Raw genomic sequence first — 27,455 nt, 5'->3', positions numbered from 1 at the left:
AAATTGGCATGAACTCCAGTTATCTTAAAGCTGCGCTAGTTTATGTGACCGAAGGAGATGACTTCTGGGATTTGTGGGACCACTGTGTAAATACCAGAGTCTTTAACCTGCCAGGGTCAAAATAAATAATGCTTTTGGTACAGTCCTGGCTCCATGGTTATGTGTCACTGCATGATTTAAGCAACGTGTGAAGCAGCAGCAGGGGGAAGGGAGTCTTCAGCAGCATTTTTGTCTTGCAGATGAAGAAACTTATAAAGAGAGAAGCTGTCTCCTCACTGCTGTGCTAAAAAATGCACTTTTTTTTTTTAGTGGACAAAAGAGGCAGTGGCAGAGCTTTTCAGTACTGGGTAGGGGGCAAACACTTCTGGATAATCTCTAGCACAACAAGAAAACTTTGTTTCTCCAAGCCCCTCACTTGCCTTTGGAGTGACACAGAAGGAGGTGGAGAACTGATCCACCTGATCCACGGGGAGAACCGCAGAAACAATGTTCATATATTGTCTAAGTCCTCCAGAGGCTAAGGCTGAAGGGGTGAGGTGCTGCTCTTGCAGTGCTGCAGGCCTCGGCCCCCTTGTGCCAGCTCTACCTGTAATTGTGCCCATCTGCAGTGGGTGGGCCAATGGACACACAGGGACACAACCGGGGAGAATAAATTGTTTAGGAATGTAAATGCCTGAAGAATGGGCTTTTAAAATTGTTTCATTTTTTCACCTGAGATAAAAGAGGCACTGATGAATCTAAACCTTGGGAGCTGGGCATTGGCCAAAGGTGCCAATCTGAGCATTATCCGGAGGAAAAAAGGCAGCAGTCTGAAGTGCCTGGGATGCTCCTAGCAGCAGTAGCAGAGGCACAGAGCTGTTCCTCCCTGCAGCAGGTTTGCTGTACCAGCAGGCATATCTGCAGGCTGCTATCATCATAAACCTCCAGCTATTTTCATTTCATCAAAACAAATGTGAAGTTTGCCTCTCAACAGATATTAAATGCTCTAAAAGAGTCTTGGGCTTTCTCTAACACGGGAGCGAGCCAAGCCCTGTGTCCTGTGCCCGTGTAGGTAAGGTGTGTGGAGAGACACTGGGAAAGTCTGAGGAGCAATTGCTGGGGGCCTGGGTTGAAGCTGAGTGAACAGCTGGACATGAGTCTGTGTCACCAGCATTCAGTTAGTGGGATGGCTGCAAGAGTGAGGGCCTAAGGCACACAAATCCAGCCAGGTCTCTCTTCTGAAGGGAGAGAGCACTTTGGCTGCCAGTGACAGTAGCAGAGCAGGTGCCATCAACAGCCAAGGGAAGCTGAGGGCAGAAACAGGAAGGTGTGTTGCAGGCAAGCTTTGTCTAACCCCAGTTGCCTGTGAGATCTGTAAGTGCCCTGTGGGAGCTAATCAGCCTCCCAAGCCCCCAGTCTTCTTCATTTTACTGATTTAAAAATAGCCTCAGGCTCCTTAAGGGGCTCCAGCTGAGGAGACTCCCTTGTAACTCAGCTGGCTGAACGGGCCCTGTAAAACCTACTTGCTCCCCCACGTCCCCCAAAAAGATGTTTGTCAAATGTGGTAGAAATAGACATTTCTATATTTCTATCTTTGCATTTGCTCCAATTCCTCCGTATTTTTACCGGAGGAAACATGGCAGAAGGGGATGGCTACAGGGCAGTTAGCACTATCCACCAAAGATTTGGCAGAAGAAATCCCAACAAGGAGAAGCCAACAGAACTTACTGCAGAGACCACAGACTTTCCTTCTTCATACTTTCTAGCTCCTCAGGGGAGGTCCTGCTACCTCTGATGCCAAAGATTAGGAGACTTTGGGTTTTATTTATTTACAGTGATATGAACTTGCATGTGCAGGAACAGCATAGCTGGTGAGGCTGTTAAGTTTCTGCTACAGGGGTGTGTTGGACTGCTCAGGATAAAGATACATCTCCTGGGCTGTGCCTCTGAGTCTTCTCCTCTGGGCCCTCCCATTGCCTGCAGCTCTGCCAGGAGGCTGTAGGATGTTCCTATAGTAAATCTAGTCATCTGTCTGGTGGACAAAGCACCAGGCACCTGAGAAGACCTTCTATGGCTTATTCAGTGGTGACTGCCACAGACAGGCAGACACCTTGGGATCCTGAAAAAAAAAAAAGTTTAAAAAGATGAGATGCTTCCATTTCTGACAGCCAGAGCACTTTTCACTGCACAGCAGCTACCCACAGCTCCTGCAGAGCAGAGGCAGTCTCCATAAATCCACACACTAGCTTATCCTAATACCCTGCTCAAGTAACTCAGCCTGAGTCTATTCCTTGCAGATGTGCATCGAGCTCCAGTAATAAATTTCTAATCCCAGTGAAATCCAGCTGCTGCAGGTCGTGCTGCAGAGAGGCCCCACTACAGAGTCTGGATGTTTCAGTGGGCATCAGCCCCATTAATGGGAGCTTCTGACACCATGATGCTGCAACATGCATTTCTAGATAAAATTCACCTTGGTATGTATTTCCATTTCTGAGCAAGCTAAATCCAAGTTCTACAAATACCACATCTTATTAGGGCCATTTTCTTTATCAGCTTTATTGCAAATTAGCTTGATTCTATGGAGTCCTGGAGCATGAAGCCACATCCAGCTAAGTCTTAGAAGCTGAAAACTAAAGGAGAGGCAGCTGTTTCTCTCTGCAGTATTCCTGAGGTAATAATAGCAACAATAAGGGGAAGGAAAATAGAGCAGTTTCATTGTGATATTTTTTAGAAAGTAAGGATTCAATTGAATATAAAATGATCATTGATTTTAGGCACTTTGATGGACTAACGTTTGATTCTAATGGAGTAATTTTCTGAGAAGAGCAGAAAAAGGTGTGTCAAGAGGAAACAACGCTCACTTTGTATAGAGATGTTGCTGAGTAGCACTGCTGGAGTCCTTTATTTAAATAGGAATAATTATATTGCACAGGAAACTTGGACTTGAAAGCAGTTCCTCTGATACATTCCTCTTCAGGAGTAATTATCTGCTGCATTCACCAAAGCCTGAAGGCTGGTCTTGTATGGCAGCAGATCATCTGCATTATGGCTAAAATTAAAACAAAGGGAGAGGAAAAACAAGAAAGTATGTAAAACTCCAGAATTCCAGGTCTAAAAGAAACTCCTTTCCACCAAGAAGTGGTGGAACACCTTTTAGGGTGAACATCTGATGTAGATGGAGGTGAGGCAAATAAGAGGATAATTATACTGCACTTGGTTTCCACCAGCTGGCTCCTCACCACATGATGTCCCCTTGCTGCACTACACCTTCTGCTTTCCATTGGGTTTCCACCATACCCATAAGCTCTCACCAAAACCTTTCCTGTGGACAGCATTCACTAGGAGAGACTGGAAAATTCCTCTGGCCAAATAATTATAATCAGGGAGCTGCTTCTGCTGCTGAAGCAGGGATTTGTTTGCAGTCAGCCTGCTCTGTCTGTCTTCTCCCTGACCATAAAATGTTGGACAGAGCAGGTGAGACATTGCTTGCATCAAAGTCAGATACTCTCCATGAAGGTTTGGATCACTCTACCTTCCACGCAAAACAAATTCATAATTAAACAATGCTTTAAATGCTTAGACTGTTTTGATTTCCTGCTTTAGCTGTGAAAATGAAGTCCATCTGGTCATTCCTACTGGAAGTGACTCACAGAGGCTTTCATAACCTCGCAAAGAACTTCTCTGTGTGCTCACGAGCAGCATGACTCTTAATTTGGATCCAAGGGTCTCCTAGGAAAGACCAGCAGAATCAAGTGGGTGAAGATAAAAGTCTCTGTGCACAAATTAGGACAGGATTGGCTAATGCTTTACTCATAAGTAGCAAGAGGACATTTTCCCCCTGAAGTTTCTTTGAACAGTAAAGGATTGATATTAATGTACATGTGTAGTGGTAGGGAAAGGTATATGATTACTCTAGAACAGGTCACTTACAAATCATCTCCTCACCTTTCAGGCAGTGTGCTCAGTCTGTGGTGGCAAGATAAATCAATTCATTGCACCTGTTAAAGTGCTGCAATGGTGCAAGGACCACGATGTGCTCCTCAACCATATGATGGTATGAAAGCCCCTGTCATTTCTAGAATGAAAGGAAGAAAAGGGGAACGAGACGCTTTAAAAAAAACAACCACCCTCAGACAAAAATAAAGGCACAGAAGCTGGCAGGTGGCATGGGGTTCCCATGATGCATATATGCTTAGAAGAGAAGCTCGGGGGAAAGACAGAGCAAGAAGGATCTGGAGGCAGGAATGTGAATGCATGGCACTTCGCTGTGTGCCCCAGCTTGATGGATGAGGGCTCACACTGGGCATTTCCATAGGCAGCAGGGCTGGAAAGGCTTCAGAAGAGGGAATCCTGCCTTGAAGTTGAATGTTGTTGTCCTCCAGCAAAGCCTCAGTCACTCTCTCTCCAGGAGAAGAGTGCTTATCCAGGAAGCCTGCAGCTGAACGCAAAAGGCCTGAATTTTGTGCGGTAGTAGCATATTTCTGTTCTGCCTGCACAAAGAAAAAGATGCTCAGAAGAAAACTACTGCCACTGTTCAGGCAATCCATACTGTACTATATCTGACAGAGTGGCTGCAAGTAAGAAAGGACCAAGTTGGCTGACAATTGGATTTAATTTGGTTTCATTTGCTTTATAGGCTCTCTATATAGAATCATAGAATGGTTTGGGCTGGAAGGGATCTTTAAAGATCATCTAGTCCAATCCCCTTCCATGGGCAGGGACATCTTCAACTTGACTACATTGCTCAGAGCCCTGTTCAACCTGGCCTTGAATGTTTCCAGAGATGGGACATCCACAACTCCTCTAGGCAACCTGTTCCAGTTTTTCATTACCCTCACTGTAAAAACTTGTCTCTTATATCTAATCTAAATCTACCCTCTTTTAGTTTAAGACCATAACACCTTGTCCTATTGGAAGAGGCCCCGCTAAAATGTCTGTCCCCATCTTTCTTATGGGCCTCCTTTAGGTACTGAAAGGCTGCTAGGAGGTCTCCCTGGAGCCTTCTCTTTTCCAGCTGAAATAGCCCCAACTCTCTCAGCCTGTCTTCATAGGAGAGGTGCTCCAGCCCTCTAATGATCTTCGTGGCCCTCCCCTGGAGTCATTCAACAGGTCCACATCCTTCTTATGTTGGCGAGAAAAACACCAAACAAAAGTACCCCTACATACCTGCAACTCTAAATAAAACTGGATTTGAGTAAGTCCAGCCTCTCCCATGACTGAGTTAAAAGGAAATAAAATTAAAAGTCCACGGGTCACAGCAGGTATTTCCAGCATGCTTCTACTTCTGCCCATAAGCACTTACCATGGATTCCAAGATGACAGATGAAGAACAGACATCACCATCAGCCCAGGGACTTACTGCAGTGATTGATCTTAGGAAGTTCAGACCCTTGGAGGACAGCACTGATTTTCTATTAGAAGAGGTCAACTTCATTTATTTCCTCTAGAATGAGTACAAAGTAATCACTTTTAAGGTCAATAGAAAGGGAAAATGCTTTCTATTCCATCCTGTAGTTAGAAAGCCTACTGAGATCTGCTTAAGGCTGACCACTTTTTTTCCATGTGAATCCTCATTTACTTGCACTTGCTTATGTAGCTTGTCTTTTGAGCACATTTGACTTGAGGAAGAACATAAAATGGGACTCTTGCCTTTCATCATTTATCTTAAACCTAGAAATGAACATGTAGGCTCTACCTAATGCCTGTCCAGGGACAGCTTGTTATCAAGACTCAGAGATATTAAACCAACCTTACTAAATCGGATGGAGTAGGGTACAGTCATTTCACACGTTAAACAGAAAAATTTATTTGCATACAGGGACAGTCTATCCCATTGCAACTGCATTCAGCCTAAGTTATACTGACAGCCTCACGCCTTCATTGGCATAATAATTGAATTAAGCCCATGTGAAGGATAAGCCTGAAGAAATACTACATGCTAAAGTGTTACCATACTTCTTCATTCCTTCCTACAACATGGTAACAGATAACGGTTTGATGTCCTGTTGTCAATTTTCAAAAGTTTATCGAGAATTCTATGAACTGCTCTTTTAACTTTACCTCCATGAGCACAGGGGCACATCAGGTGAGATAAAAAAAATGTCTAGGTATATCGTAGGAGAGAAAAAGCTTAAATGTGCAAGCTGAACGTACTCCAAATACTTACAGAGAAGAACAGGGTTTTTAAATATTAGACCATCTAAGCCAGTCTCATGATTCTATGATTTCTCGTGCACGATGGTGTTTTAAAAGCTACCAGAACCATTGTTCTTCGTGAAAACAGGTGGGATTCATTGACTGAACCCATCTACAGTGTTGTAGAGTATCTGAGAGGCATGCATGGAGCTGGCAGCCTTGAGTTAACATACCCATCCAGACCTGTGTTGCTCCATAGGAGCTGCTCTAGCCAAGTGGGTACTCTGCAGTGTCTGATTTGAGACTCAACAGCCATAGAGAAAAGCTGGATCACACCCTAACAGCTTTCCAAGTGTGAAAAACTTGTCAGCTACCAACTTTAGCATCTCCAAATTTGCTCCACTGGCATTCAGTGTGATGGCTACAACCATAAAATAAGGAAGTAAAAGCATTTCCTCCGTTTTACCCCTGTGTGAAAAGGAGAGGCAGTCATGGCAAACGCAAACACCGCTCAGGCAAAGACATGTACCTGCATGACCAGCCCCTGGGGGCTTGTTCCTACAGGGTGAATCTCACACCACTGTGGTCACCCTCCTCACCACATCTATTTGGTCTGGTGACCCTCTGAGGAACCACCCACCACGCAGGCCCACACCCTGACTGTTTTGTGACAATTAAGACTAATTGACACTCACCAGAATTTGTTTTCCTTAAAAGTAGTATCCAAATCCAGCTCTTTGAAGATGAGAGGAGCAAGGCGTCTTTCCTGTAGTGATTTTCCTATATCATAAAGCCAAGTGTCTTTTCCTCATATTGTAAGAAGCTGTGATGGAAATAATGCAACTGCAATCGTGTAAGCAGCTCACACTGATATCTTCCTTTCACATTTCCTAGTGTTGGGGGGTTTTTTTCCTGCTACAGCAGAAGTTATTTTCGTGTAATGAAACGTGTCATTTATTTTTTACAATTTCTATGGCCTCTATAATTACAGAATTAGAAGAATAACAATGTATAAGACATTTCCATAATTTATTCATTCACAGATAACTATATATTCCGTACCTATTTGCTCAGTACATTACATACCAGCAATAGTAACTGCTTTAATGCAACAGCCGAGATGATTTTGCTCTCACACACTCCCATAATGGCCAGTCTTCACGAGCGAAGATCCGGGGAAGGTCTTTCCACCTTCCAGCCTGCGCATTGGATTTTTTAGGTGAGACACAGTGTGCGCGGAACTGAGCCCACCCTTTAATCCTAAGGTTCATCTGCCGGGGCCAAGCGAGCTTGGACGGTGGCAGCGAGGTCCTTAGGACGTAGGTGGGTTGCCTTTAAGGGCTAACGAGCCCCACCTGCCCGGGAGTGGCCCTGACCGGGAATCGAACCCGGGTCTCCGCGGTGATAGCGCGGCGCCTTTACCACTAGACCACCAGGGGCTCACACACTCCCACTCCAGCAATAAACATCATCTTGACCCATGCAAAAAGCCTCCAGAACTGTAAATTACACATTAAAAAGGCAGGCTACTGGACAATAGGCTTGGCTAGAGAACTGATTGCAGGCATAAAGAGCATGGTATGCTCAAATGACCATATGATCAGGTGCCAAGGAAGATTTTCAGCAATTCCGGACAACGTATTTTTTTGGGTCCCATGAATTCATGCAATAAATGTTACTATCAGAAGATTCAATGCCTGCACTGTTGAGCAGCCTTGCCCTCAAGCCTTTTATTCTGTCATCACCCACAGTATAGAAATGTTGGGTTGTTCCTGGGCTCTCTTCTGGAGTGGAACAACTCTTCCTGAAACAAAACCAGGTGCTGTTTCAGTAACTTCCTCAAGATTCACTCCCAAAATGAAGCATGAACAAGACAATTTGGCTTCCTTTGCAAAGCCATCCCAGCAGGTTCCAATCCCTAAAATGTCACATCCCCTTTTGTTTCATGCTATTAATTCCAGTGGACTGCAAAACCACCCCAGACATAAGATTACTTCAGACTTGTGAACTGACAACCAAGAAAAAACATAGAAAATAATGTCTTATGGTCATGGTTACACCACATGGGGCCAGGGGAGATGCAGGGCCAAGTGCTGTGAGTGTGGACCTGTCCAGTTTGCTCCAGTGACAGCTGATGTTGAGCAATGTGACACTGCTGCAGCCCTTGGCCTGGTGTGAGGGACTGCTCCCTGCAAGGGAGCAGCCTTTGGCACCAGAGCTGTGGCCGCAGACTGTCCATGAGGACATGCGTGGCAGGGGTAGAACCAAAGGTTTCTGAAGGCTTCTCTCTAGAAGTATCCTTCTTCATTTTGGAAACCCTGACGTTATCCGAAGGGGGTATGCTCTGCACATGGAGAGGTACAGGCATTGTGGGTTTGGTGTGGCTCCTGAAAGCTCGTGGCTCTCATGAGCACTTCTCCGCTGCCAAAGAAGTGCCAAAGTTGACAAGAAACAAAGCAGCTTTTAGGCAAGAAAACTGACATGTCCTGACCCTTCTTGGCAGCTGACAACTGTCCAGGGTGGGGTTTAACATAAGAAAGCATGAACAGACAGGCTTCCTGCTCCTGAGTCATTAGGAGTTGAATTTTAATCATTTGCTGCTTCTGCTCTACAATGCCCTTGCAGCCCTCTAATGCTCCAGTCTTTCCCTGTCCCTGCAAGTCATCCTGTTTCTCCTCTCCATCCCACATGCTTGTTCTCAGCAGGCTTCTGGCTCAGTATGTCTGTGATACATCCAAATAGACTGGTTGACCTGGTGGTTTTCCACATCACTTGTGACCTTGGACTCCTTTCCAACCAGTCCCATGCTGATGAAATGTAGATAACTTTATGACACAAACTCTTCTTGATTCTGCCGGAATTGTATTTCCTTTCTTTAAAGCATTTAAAAAAATACACAAGAGAAGGCAGTGTGAAGAAACCAGAGAGTTGCAAGCCAGAGGTTTTAATCCCTCCTCTGTCACTAGCTTGCCATGTGATCTCTGCCCTTGGTCACACAACTCCTCTGTGATGCTGCTCTCTCCTGAGGAACTAGCAGATAACAGGGGATTGTTTGTTGGTGTAATACGCTCCGAGATGTAGAAAAGGAAAAAAGACGCAGATGACACGGCGCCAAAAAAATCCCCCAATAGCGAAGCAAGTGTGAGCCACACCGCTGCGATAACCACTGCCTGCCTGCACCCCAGCACTAGCAGGCAGGCAGAAAGGGCACGAAACGACTGCCTGAGGCTAAAGCCGTGCAGCGTGGCATCCTCGGCACACTGTGTCTGGCAGGAGAAGTGTATGTGCTTCTTCATGCAGCATCTGCGTGTGTCCTGAACCCAGGGACTACACTTAAGGATTTGTTACTTGAACATGCAATTAGGGGAAAACTAAAATGCAACAGAATAAAATAAAAAGTACATACTTTTGTAAAGACTCCTCCACTTTCTTTTGGCTGTTTTTTGTTGCCCTCGGCCCCTCTTCCCAGATCCACACAACGAGAAAGGATTGCCCTGACTCCGCTCTCATTTTAAAATGCTTCTTTTTATTTCAGTGGTTGTACATTGGGTGAATGAATTTAACGTCACAACAGAAATAAAATGGCTATTTAACAGACCACTAGTAATTATATATGCTGAAAAAGAGTGAATGAAGGGGTTTCTTTTAACTGTTACCGAAATATTCATTGTACATGTCGTCAATTATGCCGGATGAGAGAGGCAAAAAAAAGGTATTTTTGGTGAGGTGTTGTATCCTTTGAAGAAAAGAAACACTGAGACATCTCAAGTTACTTGAAACCATGTCTCAGCTACAGTATTCACTGTCTCTGTGTTGGCCCATCTCATGGTTCTTTTAGGGGGTTATATTTGTTGTATTTTTTTTAATTAAACAAAGCATTTAAAATTTAATCATTTTCATTAGACTTTTTTTTTTTAAATATAAACAAAGTTTTGGCAAATAATATTTATACAGAAAAATAGTTTTAGATCTTCCCAAATTTTGAAATAGTCTATAAAATTACTTTATAAATAAATAAAATGCAGAATCTGTTGTACACGTATTTGCACATCTCTGTAATTGCCTCCTTACTGTTAGCATAGGTTTGTACTTGTACAGTTTTCAGGAATATTACAAAGTCATAAAGTCGGAAAGTGGATCTCTTATTAAAAATACATTTTCTCTTTTGTCTGTCAGTTTATCTGGATGAAAGACCTGATGTATCTGAAGCTTCGTCATCCATGGGCAAAAAAATATTTGATTAATTGTAAAAAACATAGATTAACAGTTATTTTGAAACATAAAAAGTTCACACAAAATGATGTCTTGAAGAGTTATCTACATAAAATATTTAAACAACATGGATAATTTACCATTTAGTATTATACAATAAGCTACCCAAATGCCTAAATTAACTATTATAAAAAAATAAAAACAACTTTGACAGATATAGGCAAGTTGCAGTGTCAACTACCTAGTTATAATGACTGAGAAAGTCTACAAATATTAGTGTTTTAATAGTATATAATGGTGATACCTTAACTGCTAAAGTAACAAGTTAAGATACATTATTTTTCCACAAATTAAAACTAACGCAACGTTACAAGCACTATGTTAATTTTACAACCGAATTGTGATTCTTTTTTTTCTTTCGGATGATCAAATCTCCAGCTTTATATATAAATAGATAGTAATTAGACATCGGACAAACAAGATTTAGCCCGGAAAATAATTTCCTAGACAAATAATAATAATATGGTTAGTGCCTTCAGTCGTTCAGAACAGGCAGTGCTGCCAAAGTTTAAAATAGTTTACAATCAATCTGAAGAGGTTAAAATACTGCAATCACTAATAATGTCCACATAGAAAACTTATGCTGCAAACAATTATACATAATATCCACTTATAACAGCTGTCTTGTTTTTTAAACAATAATTTAAAAACTATGTCATTTATGTGATACATGTGCAACATATAAAATGTGAAATATGAAATATTTGGTACAATAGTGCTTGAAACAAATCTCAAATCAAACAAATGAAATTTTAATTATACATATATAATTACCTTGTAAATCAACAAAGTATTTAAAAAAGTAAACAACATTAAAATCTGCTTCATCCATATATATGTATGTATGTATATATAACATGTATATAATTGTATTAAAGATATCTTCATACTTTTGTGACATAAAATATGTTTTTAAAGAAAAACAATTAAAAGAACTATTTTTTCTCCACTCTAATCTGGTTACAATCTTATAATCCAATTAAAAAATGCAAATACAGTAATGATTTATTAAACTGAATCTCATTCTACATTCTTAGTGTTCAGTTAATAGCCTAGATTAAAGTCACCTATGAAGTTTCAGTGACTCAACTGAATTTTAATTAAATTAGAGTATCATACAATCTCTTCATCTACAGCCTTCTTTTTCACCTTTTCTTTTGTTAGTTTGGTCTTGTTTTGTTTTGTTTGATTTTACACTTCTAGAAGTTACTTCTTAACAGCTTGGATCTTTTTGGTAACCTGACTATGAGTTTCAAAGATTATTCGTGTCCAGTGAGATTTGACTGTTGGCATCAGGCTCACTTTCATCAAGTCTGATGTGACAAAATTTAGGCACTTCTGCAAAGTCTCTTTTAAAAACATTATAAATATACTTGTAAAATAATATTCTCAAGACTTTGTTCTTTTGGGGATTGAAAGGGGTATGAAGGTTCATACTGTGCAAAATTTTTTAGATTTTCTTCTGCTATTCTGCTATGATTCAAATGCAACTTCTCCATACAAGTCAAACACCAACCATGTGCATCTAAAGAATTTGTGCTTTCCTTTGGACTTCTTGCTAAAAATATCAGATTGGCAGGATGATGTGCAGGACACTGGGCTGCGTTTCACTTCCTCTGTCTTGGAATCAACTCACCAGGGGAGCAAAACCAAGATTTTTTTTTTTTTTAAACCGAGAAAAAAAACCCCAATCATAGTTTGGGTGAAAATTAAACCTGCAACCGGGGTAAGTTTTTAGCCAATACAACTCAATTATTGCTGAGCTCGAAAGATTCATAAGCACTGAATCTCATGAGACAAACTTATCTGGACCATTTCCGTTAGGTGTAGTTATGGAGAAAAGACAATATTTGCAAGAATTAAACTATGCTTAGAAAATCTTTAAAACTAAATGTTACCCTTTATGTCTTGAAACATCACAGCTGGTATCAGGTAGTTAACTATTTTAGGTTGGAGTATAGTAAGCATACCATATTTAATATTCATATATGACATAGCAGCACTAGCTTTTTTGAGTTTTTGATTTGTCCATAAGAACAAATTCTTGACTTAGCATGCAGTTTGTGGCAACTCTAGAGAGGAGGAGACAGGGTAGTATGTACAGTAGCCGTGCTTGGCCGTCCGCAGGGAGGCTTCGTGACACTCCGTTCCGCTCCTGCTGGCTATTTCAGGATTATCTGTCAAGAGAAAGGAAAGCATGATCGCGCTTTTAGGGGACACGGGCGTGCAGTTTGCCCAGATGGCCAGCGTTGGGACTAACTAAGCTCAGGTGCAGCTCGCACAGCACAGCATCCCATGTGGGACAGCATCCTGTACTCTCACGCTGCCTGGGAGGCGCTCGTGCTTCACAAACCTAGTCGTCTTGCCCTGCACATTGGACCTCGTGTGCATAAGAACATGCAGAGGGGGCATTTTATGTGGCAAAATACTGGAGGTAGTGCTGAAGCCACTAAAGAACGGTCTGGCCATAGGTGGGGTGTGCATCATCAGCACCTTGGCTATCAGTGGAGGTGGAAGCAGCCCTGTGCCTCCCAAAGAAGCTCAGAAGTGCATCGTCGCCTGGGCCAACTCTCCAACTCCCACCGTGTTCCCAGAAAGACAGAAAATGACTGGCAAAACAGTGGAGGCAGGGCCCCTTGCCACTAACAAGCAAAAAGATCACAGAATCATAGAATCAACCAGGTTGGAAAAGATCTCTGAGTTCATCGAGTTCAACCCATGACCCAACACCACACTGTCAACTAGACCACGACACTAAGTGCCACATCCAGTCTCTTCTTAAATACCTCCAGGGATGGTGACTCCACCCCTCCCTGGGCAGCCCATTCCAATGCCTAGATGTACTAGGCTAGGTTTTTTCACAAAGCTAAAGTGTCTTTTCAATGCACTTTCAGCAGCTGCTTATTTCCTAAAAAAATTTTCTTCAGATCAGAGAACTTGAGAGGTTTTCTCATGCTTCCTTAATGCCAGGGAATCCAGGGGATGACCATAATGGTATTTCTATGCACCTAACTAGTCACTAACCTTGCTGCTTTACCTCCATGGTATCACGAACAGATGGTGGAGCAACCATTTTACAGATGTAAATTCTTGTGTTTCCAACACTGTGAAGGTTAAAAGCACGATGGGCCCAGCAACCAACTCCACCTGCTCACAGTATTGGAAAATCGTCCAGATTTCCATCACCTGCCTGGAATGTCTGTCAGTGAAAGTGATATCAAAAGCCAGGGCTGTGATATTTTATCACGCCATTGCTAACCTGTGCTCCAGGCTTAAGCACAAGTCAAGGAATTAAGAGTGTATTGCCTGCTCTTACTGTTTAATTTGGCACTCGACGTATTTTTAAGCTGTATTTGTAGGTGGTATGCAAAGCAGTCATGACAGTCCTTTGACCTACTTGTGCATTACAAAGCTAGATCAGTGCTTAATGCAATATTTATATTAAAAGGGGGGAAAATAAAAAGGTGTTTTGAAAGTAACTTCAGCAACATACTACCTCTGACATACAGACCTCCAGAAAGAAACAGGCTTGCCTCTGTGTGCAAGGCACTTGTTCTAGTGCCTGTCCCAGTCAGCCTCCCTACACCTCACAACCCCACTGCCCTGCCTCTGTTCACAAGTATCTACTGCCTCCCTGACCCTGCTGAACTTGCCAGCGTGCCAAAAAGCCATCTTTGATTACAATCAGCACTGAAAATCTGGTGACACGCGAGGCCCCATTGTAATGACACTGTACAAACACCTGCTGCTCCGAAGGGCTTAACATCTAAATACATCATACACACAACAAGGACATATATTTTTAATGAACTTCCACCCATTGTGAGCTTGTTAGCTTATCTCCTATCTTCTGTTTCCTATTGAAATAACAAAGAAATACCTTCGCTCAAATAACGAAGCCCTGTCTGTGATAACCCTGGTCCAGCTCCAGCACGGTGGTTTGACAGTACAAACAAAGAACGCAGCCGTGCTGAAAATAAGAAGTGACCAAGATTTTCAGGACTGGTATTTTTAGCATGTTACAACCCAACATGTCAATGTAATTAATAAAGCAGCTTTAGCTATACTGGGTTAGCCATAATCACACAAGTGTATTTAAAGGTTCCTAAGGTCTCATTTAATGGGACATAACCTGAAACCTACTCAGTGTAAAAAGCCCCAGAATTTCAGAACTGCAGCTGACTATGCTGTCTGCCAACTTTTGAGGGGACAAACTTGCATTTTCCTATAGCTTTTTTCCTCCCTATACAGGGAGACAGATAACTGCCCCTTATGCCAAGACTTCTTTGCTCAAATAGTCCCACAAGTCCGATGTTCCCAATTCCCCCAAAATCTGTGACAGAGAATGCAGAGGCCCTAATCTCAGGCTGTTTCATGGGAAAATGGAAGGACTATTCCTGGCACTGCGATTAACTCAAGTGTGATTAACTCACCCTGCTGTGTGCAAGGCAGGACAGAGGGGTCTTGGGCAGTGTGAAAGAGCAGGGACCACTTCTCTTCCCTGCCCTGGTGAGTGGCAGAGGCAAAGCCCAGGATAAGGACTTCACTGCCATCTCCCTATTCCTCCTGTTTCTCTCCTCCTGTCAAAACTCAGGAAACAGCAAAGACGACGTGAACGCTTTCCTTTTGTGTGCGAGCATGTCCTGTTTACGGGCTGTGGGTGCCAGAGGAGCAGCTGGAGCCCTCACTGCCATGCTTCTCCCACTGCCAGTGGCTACGGAGCCGGCTTGCTCCCACCACATAGTCCTCGACAGGGGATGTAACTAGGGCATGTTGCACCCGACTATTTCTAGTACACGTAGGAGTCCTCCTAGGAAAAAAACCTCAAGTGTCTCCTTCAGAACAAGCTTCTCCATTGCAGTCACAGAACTGAGGAGCTACATTACTTTTTTAACCTCAGCCACAAAGTGTAAAACATCTCCCATACTCTTTAATTATATGTTCACACCCTATTTCTTAAAAGATATCACAACTTTGCCACAGCTACGTACACAGGCATCAGCTTCTGCAACTGTTTTTTTTTTCACTGTGTCTGACAGAGAAACATAAAATGCTAAACTACTTTACATGGAAAACACACTGTGAACCTCTTCTGTTTAATCTACAAACAAAGTAATAAATTGTGATGGAAGACAGAGGCTATCTAAGTCTGCATCGCTGCTAATTGCCCCATCACTTGCATGCTGAAAAAGAAGAAGCTGTAAAGAATACACCAGTGAAGGAACATGCCTGCAAACACTTACTACAGAGTCTGCATTCCCTCGTTACTTATAAGTAGGTCCAACCATCTTCATGTTCACTACACTTTGAAGAATTACATCTTAGATGTAGGTCTATATGACTTGCCATATTTGCCATGATACTATTATATCATTATACTCCACAGCAATGGGATATAATGTATTGACACTTTTACCATAGTGTATATACAAGCATAAACCCCTAAAAAACAAGTCTATACAATGGGTGTGCATTGTTCCATGTACAAAGGTCTACAGGTCAAGCATGGGAAAGCATTTTCTCATGCTCTGTAAGATCCACAGGTGTGGATAGAGACGTGCCAGAAAACATACCTTCTGCTGCTGCACTGAGAGATCTAATAAGAACACTATTTCCAGCATAAGCAGAATGGCCTGGCTCTTACAGTCTGCAGCAGTAACACACAGAAGATTTAATAACAGGAAATGGCATTTTTCGGAGGTAATCACAGATATAGGGTACCTTCTCCATTGCCTTCTTGCCTGGTACCTGTTAAAAGTGGCAGAAAGCTGGCTACCCTTTAGACTAAAATGACTAAAATTGTGCCAGTGGTAGTTACCAGAGCTCACTGAAACTAGTAACACATAGAGTGAACCTAAACTTCTGCAAACTGCTTTCTAGCCACCAAGAAGCATTTGCTCTTCCAAATTTTCCATCTCTAAAGAGGTGGCATTTTTCAGTTCCTAAATGCCAAGACTTTCTTTCTTTTCTACCAGAGCACAGCTCTTTTAGATCTTTACCTTCAGGACGCCTGAGTGATCACAGGGGTCATTAAGCCCCCTGTACAACACAGGAAAATCCCTAAATTCAAACAGGGTTGCTCCTAAGGATGGTAACAATTCTGCAGCGTCATCCAGGGGAATGATAACCAAGAGAGATGTTACTGCCAATGGTTTCAACTTCTCACTGACTACCAGACCATGGTAGTCAGCAGACAAATCTGCGTCAGCTTGGGATTTCCTCAGATGCAGCAAAGGCAGCTGTGATCAGTCATTGCCTCAAGACTTAAAAAGTAAAATTGAGAGTCTGTTAAAATAAGGTGGAAATTCCACCTTTGTGAACTCTTTTTGACTCCCAGGTTACTGCTTTATTTGATAACAGTTCATTTGAATTAACCAAATTACTGAGAATCATTACTAGGTACTAGGAATTTCAAAAACACTGTTTGGTTTGAGATTTTCTGTTTTGAAGCTACAATTCACAAAGCTCTATTCTCTCTGAGTTAAATTCATTTTACAGTACCAGATTTATTATACAACGATGAATACAGAAAATTTACCATTCTGCATGAATCATTGTACATGAACTCTTGTTCAACTAAGGACCTGTCACAGTGGATCAGCCAGAAAACATGACTTTGCATCTACCTCTGACATGTTTCTGTTTCAGAAGTTTTGAAATTATTACTCCAAATGACACTGTGCTCTATAAGCCTTAATATATTTTAAGGGGGCTTTAAGATTGTATTTGACCTCTGCATTGCAAAGCACTTATCCCTCCAAAAATACACAGTAAACATTTTGGACTGCTCAGCCTTCCATTTTAAAAGCAGTGTAGTAGTCATAGGAGTTTCTTGTAGACAAGATTCATCTCAGATGATTTCAGACACTAATGCCTCAGCTGGTTACCCATTTTACATCTTACTAGCCTACCTCAGCCAACTGATTTTAGCACGAGACAGATTATCAGCTCATGATGCCTTTTTCCCCTCCACCAAATGTAAGAGTCTGTGGTGAATAGGTCGCACTGAGGTATATAATTTTTGGACACCTGCATCAGGACAGATGAATCCTTCCACAGTGACATTTTCTGTTCTCATGTTTTTCCCACAAGTAGCAGACTGGCCAGATATATCTGGGATATACATTAAAAACAACAGATATTTTCAGACAGCCGGCTCATATCAGGCTGCCTCATAACTTCTGCTTTCTAAAAATAAATCTAACACCAAGTATTTCTTCCCTGTGACATGGAACCCAAGACTATTTATATTTCCCCATGTCTTTGGGAAATGCTTCCACCTCTTTATTTTTTATTTTCTCTTAGAATGTTCTTTTGTGGTATGTGCACTGTTTCTTCAAAATAAATCAGGGTGGTTTGGGTTTTTGTTTGTTTGTTTGTTTTAGTTTTTGTTTTTTAAATTAGAAGTGGAAAAAAATGAGTAAATGTTCTGACACTTACTGAGAGTAATCTCTACTGTATCAGTTATGCCTGGTCATACTTAATTTTTACTTAGCTTTACAGATGGCCTTTTTCACCTCCTTTTCCCATAGCTTCCACAGCAGCTCCTCCATGGAGCACCATCCCAAGCATTCAAATCCCTCACCCCAGGACTCCCACTGAGACTCTCCCAAAGGATAGGTTTTGTCCCTGTCCTCGACTGGCTAACAGCTGAGCTGGCTCCAACTCTCAATCACATTAAATGCAGCCTGGCTTCTTTCCTTTGCTCTTGATGGCCATAAACTTAATTCTCATTTCCATCATATTATCATTGTATATTTAGTGTATATGTACTTTGTTTCCCTCACTAACCATGGTCCTCTCCCCATCCAGGGGTGAAGGAGGATTTTATCTAATTGTTTCTCAATTAATCTAATGCAACCCCAATATATTGGTCTACTTTGCTCATCAATAAGGTGACCTCTGATTTGTATATAAAGGGCAAGGTGCCCAGTTCTGCCTGTCCCATATGCTGGTAATATGCCTCTGGAAAAGGGTGAGAGTCAGATGTCCATGCTGAAGTGGACACATCTGCTAGCACACTTTCATTCCATAAGGCACAAGCTGTTGGCCATCAGGGTGTCATAAAGCTGACAAAGACCTTGTCTGAATCCAACTCTTCATGATGATCTAAAAAAAAGGTCAAGGCAATTAAGGGATTCCAAAGGGCTCAAGGGTTCAGCATCATCATTTGTCTCATTTATTATTCACAAAGTCCTGAAAGAGAGTCTAAAGCCACTTGTGCTGCCAACTCCTTAGCTCACTTTTGAGCTTTGGTAGGTATTTACTCAAGTAATAATGTATAATACTTAAGTTCAATTTAATACGTATTTACTCACTCTGGAGAATCAGGATTAGTTGTTCTAAAAATGAAAGCAATCTGGCTTTATTTATTCTTCTTTAAAGTAATAAATAATGCAGTGCTAAGAATTGATCATAACGTACTCTAATATATTCTATCAAAATCTATTTTTAAATAATTGCACAGCCAGACTACACAGAAATGAGAAAAACACTGCTATAATATGGGAGCACCCATATTGACTATTTTAAAGAGTCAGTCAATTTTACCTTTCAGCAGGTCCAAGCTACTGCAATCATCTATGGTTTTTACTTACTACTTTTAGGTCATTTTCCTTCTCTTCTTGAATTTTAGAAACTTACAGAAAAGGTTTATGCAGAGGAATTGAGAGCACAAATGAGTGAAAGGCCAAGCACAAGTTGTGCATTATCTTTGAAAGTACCCATATTCCTCTTGGAGGGGTGTTACTTCTCTGACCCTGCATTTTCCTAGGCATCCTCACCCAGCTTTTTTTTCCTTTTAACAAAACCTGCTTTGCATTTTCCTCTCACACACCGTGCATGCCCAAATCATGCAAGATGAGGCTTCCGCTACAGCATCCCTTTTAGGCAAATGCACCACTGCACACGGAGCATGGGTAGCACTTCTGAAGGTTCCATTGCAGTTATCGCCACCCCGAAAGCCCTCCTCTCCCAAAACCTGGCATTCCAGTTCAGACTTCCTTCCAAGCAAGAGAAAGACCACTGCAACACCTGGAACTTAACTCAAACACAGAAAGGTACCCAATTTATGTTCATCCAAGTTACTCATCAGACACCCTGCTTATAACACTTGTGTCAGTTTTATAAATCTCACTATATTTATAACTTCTCTAAGGAAATCGTAACCTTCATGACTTTTGACTACTTACCACTTCCTTAATTTTCTTCTATCTGAATGCTCTCACATTAACAGATGTGTGTGTAACATATTAGTGTGCGTCATGAAAGATAATATTGCATAAAAAAATGAAGTCACGCAAGTTAACAAATTTCTGCCTTCAGCTGAAAGTCATGACGAATACAAGCAATCAACCAACAAATAAATAAATAAATAAATAAATAAATAAATAAATAAATAAATAAATGTTTCTACTGTGGCAGATGTTTCTACATGGGCAGCCTCCTGCACACTCAAAGCCAAAAACTGGCACTTCAGGTAGGAAATAAATCATACACTGAGATAAAAATATGACTTTTGTTTAATTCAATGGAAAACAACTGGAGAAACTAGAGATGTGCAGATGCAATTTTTTCAAAGAACAGCATCCCAAACAAGTACATCTGGAGCTTTGCACTGCTCTGTGTTGTTAAAATTTTATGATGGAAAAACACAGACTCACATGAGCTGTGTGTACACACCATGAAACAAACTCATTCTTCCCCAAATGCCTACAAAATTACATGACCTTAGAGAAATTTTCCTGTGTTTAAATAATAAATATGTGCCCCAAAAGACTTTACTCCGCTTGTCAAATTATCATTTATTGAATAATTGAAAGCAAGAAAACAAAAGGAAATTATCATATCAATCGTCAACACTTTTTAAAAAAAATTTCAATGATAAGTTCAATGAAAGTTGAAAGTCTTTAACAGGAAAAGGAAATCTGTTTTGATTTTTTTTTTTATATTAAACAAAGAAGTGTTTGCCTTTGCTTACTGCTGATGTTGTGTGACACTGCCATCTAGCAGGCTATCAGAAGAAGTCAGGTCTTAATCCTACACTGAGGAGAGGGGTATGATGGGAGAATTTCTAAAAACAAATCAGAGACTTTTCCATTTCTTCCCACTGGCTTCTTGTATGTAAGCACGTGATCTAAAATTCTGTGTGCAAGCCCACAGAAGCCTGCAACATCTACAGAGAAAAAGTAAAACAAAGACTTGGTTAAAGTTTGCATGAGATTAAAATACAGTTCCTTTGCATTTTCCAGGGTAATCTTTTGGCTTTGCTTCCTTGCTACCTTACCGTTTAAGAAAACTAAGTTTTGGTGTGGGCTTTAAGATTGGAAACTTCCTCTTGAGTCTGCAAACTGTTAATTCTGCAAGTTACAGCTACTTAGCTGTAACTTGGTGTCAGACAAGATAACCAGATGGAATTGAGGCTTGTGATTCCTGTTTGTCTAGTATGAAAGAGGTAGTAAGCAGTTTAAGTTTGCCTTTCCTACTGTGACAAGCTATTGCTATTTAAATACCTTCTCTAGAGAACTGACTCTTCATGATCAAGGGTCATTTAGGTTCATTTCTCCATCCTGGTACATATACAAGGCAAGATGTCCAGTCCTGCATTCCACATGCCAAGACACCATAGATGGGCTTCCTAGGCCCAGTTCTGCCTTGGGCTGGCTCCCTGCAAACATTGTCTCAGAAAGGAACCTGTTCCTCTGTCTCCTTTTTTGACTTCTTAATGTCAGATTCAAATTGCCCTTTCTGAACAAAATTTTCTAGAGAAGTATTTATCATGAGATTTTATGGAATTGTTACACCACAACTTTCAGTCATAAAAAGACAAAAATTCTTTACATTCTCTCAGAAACAGCAATTAAAGATTTTCAAACCACTAACAAGAATTTTGTATAGGCTCTTATTTGTAAAGTTCTTACATTTGTTTTCCCTTCCCACCTTCCTTTACAAAAGCTTGCTTTTAAATTACAAAAAAAAGTCCATTTGCTACTATTTACCAGATTTTTCAATTTTATTTTCTCAGTATATTGCTACTCTTGCCTCTGTTTACAAGTACAGCAGGTTTCCATGAGGAACAAAGGGAATGTGAGAGAGTAAAAGCCTGTCAGCAGTGCTATGGACAACCCTGTGCCCTGCCAGAAGGCCTCCCAGGGTTAGAGAAGTAGACCGGAGAGGAAGCTCTTTTGGGGGACACCAGGCAATATTTGCAAGAGCAACTGGCACTTCTGCTTTATGCAGAAAGAGAGATCTGCTCGAGCAGGTGCCAACATTTTCGTGTAAGAAGAATCTGCCTCCCTTGGGAATGGTGCTGCCTTTGCAGGCACCTTGGCAAGGAGAGGTGTTCTGCTGCTGCACGTGCTGGCTCTGCTCCCTCCCGAGGGAGCCACCACACACGGTACCTCAAATCGCAAAAACGTGGGATGTTTGTATTTTACAATATGTTAACTAGTTTTTGAATTCCGGGGCAAATATTTTAATTTTGCTTTTGTCAAACATAACTATTTTTATTTTTGCTTCATTGTTTTCTAACAGATTTTAACAAAACTGAAGGCTACTGAATGATTTCATAATTAATATCTGCATAATTGCCACCTAATTCAGTGAGAATGCTGATGCATAATTTAAAACAGCTGTGCCAGATAATCACAAGCCTTAGCATGAGACAGCCTGTTGATCTTATATTTCTTTTCAGACACAGCTTATGAATGTTTCACTCTTCTATTGGATCTGTGCTTTAATTTTTCCTTCCTGGTAAAAGGTCATATAACCTGTTGTCACTAAATAACATCTTTAAGCAGCATCCTTTGTAATGCTATCTTAATGCTGTCAGTCTCTGATCCATCTTCATCGCACAGAATATAAAGCCATGCACTGTTCTGAACTGATGCAACATGAGCAAGACTCACATGATTTGGAATCTTTTTGAAATTGGTAAATGTCATCTAATAATCAGGAACTCAGCAAGCACCATCTGATCTTAAGGACACAGATTAGGACACAGAAATGCGGGTGTCCTAACCCCCTGTGACACTCAAGGAGGTGATAAAAACTAGTCAGTAAGCCAACAAAGCCTGCAGATCCCGGCCTGTGATCACCCACTGCAGGCTTGGGTCATTTGCTCACCAGGGTTTTAGTACCGTTTTGGCTAAGGTCTCCTGCCTTTCATCCAGCTGCCAGTTCAGAAGTAAGTGTGTATATTTGCCTGTAGGTCCTGTATTGCACCTGCCAAGCTTGTGAAAATGTCTTGGATAACCTAGACATCCAAGGCCATCTTAGGATAATCTTAAATGTCACTAGACAAATCTTTAGGCAACTGAATCAAGCCCTGTGAGACTTTTGAAGGACAAGCCATACTACTTTCTAGACTTCATCTGACTGGGCTGATAAACTTCACAGTCTATGATGGGTACTTAAACTTGTATCTCGCACACAGACACCCACACTCAGACACCAACACTTAGAGAGTCTTAATTCTGGGCTAAATCTAACCTTTTAATTCTTGCAGGACTCACCAAGGCATATATATAAATGAAGCAGTAGAAAGGCTTTCTATTTAGAAATTTAAAGCCCTCCCAAGCAGGTGCTGCGGTTATTTAAAATTGAACTTCAGCCCAAAAATCCAGAATAACACCTCTCTCAAATAATGTTAGGATAAATCATCCTCTGTTAAACCATCTTCGGCACGCAGGGTAGAGGAGTCACATCTTTCTGCATTTGCATTAACATGAACATTCCCTCCAAGTGAGCTCTACCTAATCTTTCCTTAAGTTTCTAATCCTGTATTTACTTACAAAGCAAATAGTAAAACAAGAAGAGAAACAAACTTCCAAATAATTTTCCTTAAGATCTATGTCTTTTCTATCATCCTGAATTTACAGCACTGTACATTCTTAGCCTAAAATCATCAATAAATACTAATCTTTCCGTCTACAACAACCTGAACGGAGGTTGTAGGAAGGTGGGGGTTGGTCTCTTCTCCCAAGTAACAAGTGATAGAATGAGAGAAAATGGCCTGAAGTTGCACCAGGGATGGTTTAGATTGAATACTGACACCATTTCTTCACGGAAAGGGTTGTCAAAATGCTGGAACAGGCTGTTCAAAGCAGTGGTGGATTCACCACCCCTGGAGGTATTTAAAAGATGTGCTGAACTTTGGGACATGGTTTAGTGGTGGACTTGGCAGTCCTGGGTTAAGGGTCAGACTTTGATCTTAGAGGTCTTTTCCAACTTAAGTGATTCCGTGATTCTACCTGTGAGAGAAGCAGAGCAGGTAACAGTTTCCTTGCTTGCTGGAGTACTGCCAGTACACTAGCTACAGAAGTAACAATTAAAAGCTTTGTTAAAATTCTCTGAAGTATATATTTACACACAAAACCTGAATATTTAAATAAGACTTTCACAATCCTCTCTCCACATGTATGCACTAGAGGGAGCTAGGACCAAACCCTCCGTATACATGCCCTAACACTGCTTCTCAAGATCATTTCACGCTACCTGAATCTTTGCTCCCAGGAAATGCTATCAGCATCCTGAAACACCTGAACGTAAGTTCATTAAGGATCTACCTTTGAAGCGCATTTAAGCAGCTTAAGTTTCCAGCCCCATTCTGAAGGGAATGGCTGGAGCAACTGTGAAGGGGGGGAAGAAGGAAGAGAGGAAGGGCCTCTCATCTCTGACCAGACATGCTCCTGGACTCCTCATGTACCTTTGGAAGCCCACCTGCCTTTCACTGAAGAGCTGAAGTCCACCCCCTCCATATCGTCTCACCACAGCCTGGCAGATAACAGTAAGCGGGGACATTCCCTCAAGGGATGTCCTCACACAGTGAGCAGCACAACCACTAGCTCCTATATTAACATAGTTTTTAATCAGCCTTTGTAAAGCAGGGTTTGCAGCATTTTTGCTGCATCCTGTTTCCATTGCACTCAGCCAAAGCGATGCTCTTCCCCTCTGATGTACACTGCAAGAAAACGATTTTGGCTTTAAAACCTACCCTTTGTAAGTCAGGAAAAGCAAGAGGTTCCCAATTTTCCACGTATTCTTAACTGGTGTCACCCTGCACAGATGTACTACAGTATAGCCTTTAATCCTACACAATCTTCTCACATGCCTCGTGCCATACATTGAACACACAATGCCCAGAGTTGCTGGTCAAGCATGACTGATTACGTGTGTCAATGCATGTACATTTTGAGCTGCTACTTGTGCTATTTTCTGAAAGAAATGACGTACAGAAGACATGAGACAGAGTTCTTTTTTTTTTTTTTTTTTTTCAAAATACAAGCTGACGGCACATACTAAATAATTTACTGAACCCAACGGTGTTATTAGGTTTTTCCAGCCATTAGCTGAGACTCTAACTTTTGGGATGTCAACTTTTCCCTTCCACTGGTGCTTCAAGGACACAGGGATCACCACACTCAATCCAAGGAAGACCAGACATCTTTCCCCATGTCAAAATACTAAGCCAAATTATACTAAACTAAATGATTAAGCCCCTCTACAACCTTCTTTTCATGCCTAGCACTGTGAGTAGAAGTTGTGGGAGCTGAAATGGGATGGGCTGAAGTCTTCAGGTTGTAAAATGAAGTATGGTAGAGACACTAGAAAGAGGAAGCTGTACCCCAGAGATATGGCACAGACCAGGAAAGGAAATTTTATCTAATTGGGAAAAAAAAAGTCCTTGTCTGAAATACTTGGGAGAGTTTAAATCCATACCAGAGGACACAAAGAACGTTATGATCATGAACAAAGTCATCTTAATTGTCAAGTTAATAACCTGCTCCTGTTTTGTTTCTTGGGTTAAAAAAATACTGAGAGTTAGGACCACAGAGTTCCTGTGGGACCTTTCCCAGTGTTGTACATTTGTGTCCAATCATAGGAGGTTGTAAATAAACAGAAAACTTGGGAGTTTTGTCTCTTATAAAGAAGTAACTACTAACTACTTACCCTAGTTTGAAATAGATGGTTTTTCTACAGTTGCTTTTAAAGACTTGCAATGACTAAAACAAAGACAAGAGTGATGGCACGTACTACTGAAGCCAGTGAGAACAGCTGCCAGGGTGGGACTCATCTCCTCCACAGGCAGCAGTGCAGACCTTTGGTAACATACCCACACTCCTTCCACGGGCAAGAGAAAGAGGTAGGACCCTCCAAGGCAATTTTACCCTGCCCTCATATGGACATAGAAAAGCAGACGAACTGAATGCCAAATTTCCAAATGACTGAAGTTAAAGAAGTGAAAACCCATCCTCCTGTTAAACCATCCCTTAATTACAGCGTGGAGTTGTATGTATACACACACACAAATATATGCCACTAAATAAATAAGAACAGACACTTTCTATAACTCCTGTTAAATTTAAAATGTTCTAATCCTTCAACACAAACAAAATCTGCACTGGGAAAGGAGGGGCTCTGCCTGCCATCCTGCTAGATGAGAAAGTGCATTAAGGCAGACCTATGTCTTCTCTGTGGCACTAGTTACTTGTGTGAAAGTGTTCCCATTAACTAAAAAAAAAAAAGACTGCTTACTGGTCCTTTTTCTAGGCATACATGTATTTATTCTGCCTTCAGCCACTGTTGGCCCCTCTGACACTCAGGAGAACAGGTGGTGGACCTGCCCCAGCTGCATTACTGTGCTGGAGAGGGTCCCTAGCTGACCCAAACGACCCCATTTTCTCATAGTCCCTTGGCATCTTCAAGTCCCTTTGTCACAACTTTGGGACCACAAAACTACATTGGATACCACCAAAGAACTGTCTGCTGCAGACACTGTTATGGAAACAACCATGAAATACACCATTTGTCTGCTGTACTTTCATCCTTATCCCAAGCATTTTTTAACAAGCTAGCTCTCAGGAACGTACACATAAAACAACAACACTCTTGGTAAAAATGCTAGAAGCACAAATGCCACAATGTTGGCAAATGAACCTTAAAAAAAAAAAAAAAAAAAAAAGATAAAATGGACTGGTTTGTGTTTCTTTAGGATGTATTTCAGAGAAAATGGACTGGTTTGTGTTTCTTTAAGGAAGTAGGGTGTATTTCAGAGGTAGTATATTTTTCATAAATTATTATAAATAAACTCTTGCAATTTTTCCATGGGATACTCAAATAGTTTTGGGAAAAAGAGTAAAAAAAAAATAAACCTGTTGGTATAACACTATTAAGCAAAACATTTTCACTGATTCCTTTCTAAGCCCTTGGCAAGTGGAGGGGAATGAATCAATAGGCGAGAGTATCTACTGGATCTGCAGCAGCTTGTCAGTCTGTCCAGGAGCAACAAAAGGAAAGGTGCTGGGGACACAGCCCTTTGCTTTCTCTTAGTGAGCAAATCTGCTTGCTTCCTCTTCAGTCTGACCTCTCAGAACCTCTTAGAGGAAACACCTCTTAGATGGAAGTGCCAGAGTATGGTCCCAAAGCAACAGAAAAGCCAGAGCAACCCAACAGCTGTGCAAATCCTTCCCCTGGCAGATGCCAGGTGCATCAGGGTGGGAATCTCTACAGCCCCAACGGAGGAGTCAAAGCTACGCACTGTGGGCTCCAACAGATACGTCTTCCCTGGGAATCAGGTCCTACAGGAGGAGGGGGAAACCTTACCAAAATGAAAACTGCCATTAACATAACAAACTGCAGAAGAAGAGGAGGAAGTACCATCTTTCCTAGCCTGCCTCAGCCAGTAACCCTCAGGGTTCTTACTAACAACATCATTCTTTAGGGAAATATGATTCCCAGGTTAAAGATACACTTTCAAAGGGAAAGCAAGCATAGTCATAAATATCTTAAGTGCTGTTTAGGTCACTAGCATTTACAGACAACATTCCATTTTTTAATTTTTTTCCCAACTTCCTTGTCCTGGTTGTCATTTTTGACAGCTTCCATGCTTACAAATTAGTCACTTGCACACACCTCATGAAGAAGGCTACATAAACACACCTGAATGTTTGAAACCTGTGATGATCTTCCTTTTGAAGTTAGGTGTTAATAATAAACTTTTGTAAGTAGTCTGATACTATGGTGATTCTAACTCCAGCTGGGTTAATTACACAATAATTAAGTACAAACAT

General features: G+C 41.4%; 1 protein-coding gene across 1 annotated transcript in view; it reads right to left on the bottom strand.

Moving 5' to 3' along the window:
* Positions 1–9,620: 9,620 nt before the first annotated feature.
* MBNL2 (muscleblind like splicing regulator 2) overlaps positions 9,621–27,455 on the bottom strand; it is a 94,130-nt gene continuing 76,295 nt past the window's right edge. The window contains 1 exon segment of the mRNA XM_050332461.1: positions 9,621–12,563. Within this exon segment, the coding sequence (XP_050188418.1) occupies positions 12,436–12,563 (128 nt within the window). The 3' untranslated portion in view covers positions 9,621–12,435.

Source organism: Myiozetetes cayanensis, unplaced genomic scaffold, assembly GCF_022539395.1.
Source record: "Myiozetetes cayanensis isolate MyiCay16 unplaced genomic scaffold, myiCay2020 scf5-8, whole genome shotgun sequence".
Taxonomy (NCBI): domain Eukaryota; kingdom Metazoa; phylum Chordata; class Aves; order Passeriformes; family Tyrannidae; genus Myiozetetes; species Myiozetetes cayanensis.
This window is presented reverse-complemented; position numbering and strand designations above follow the sequence as displayed.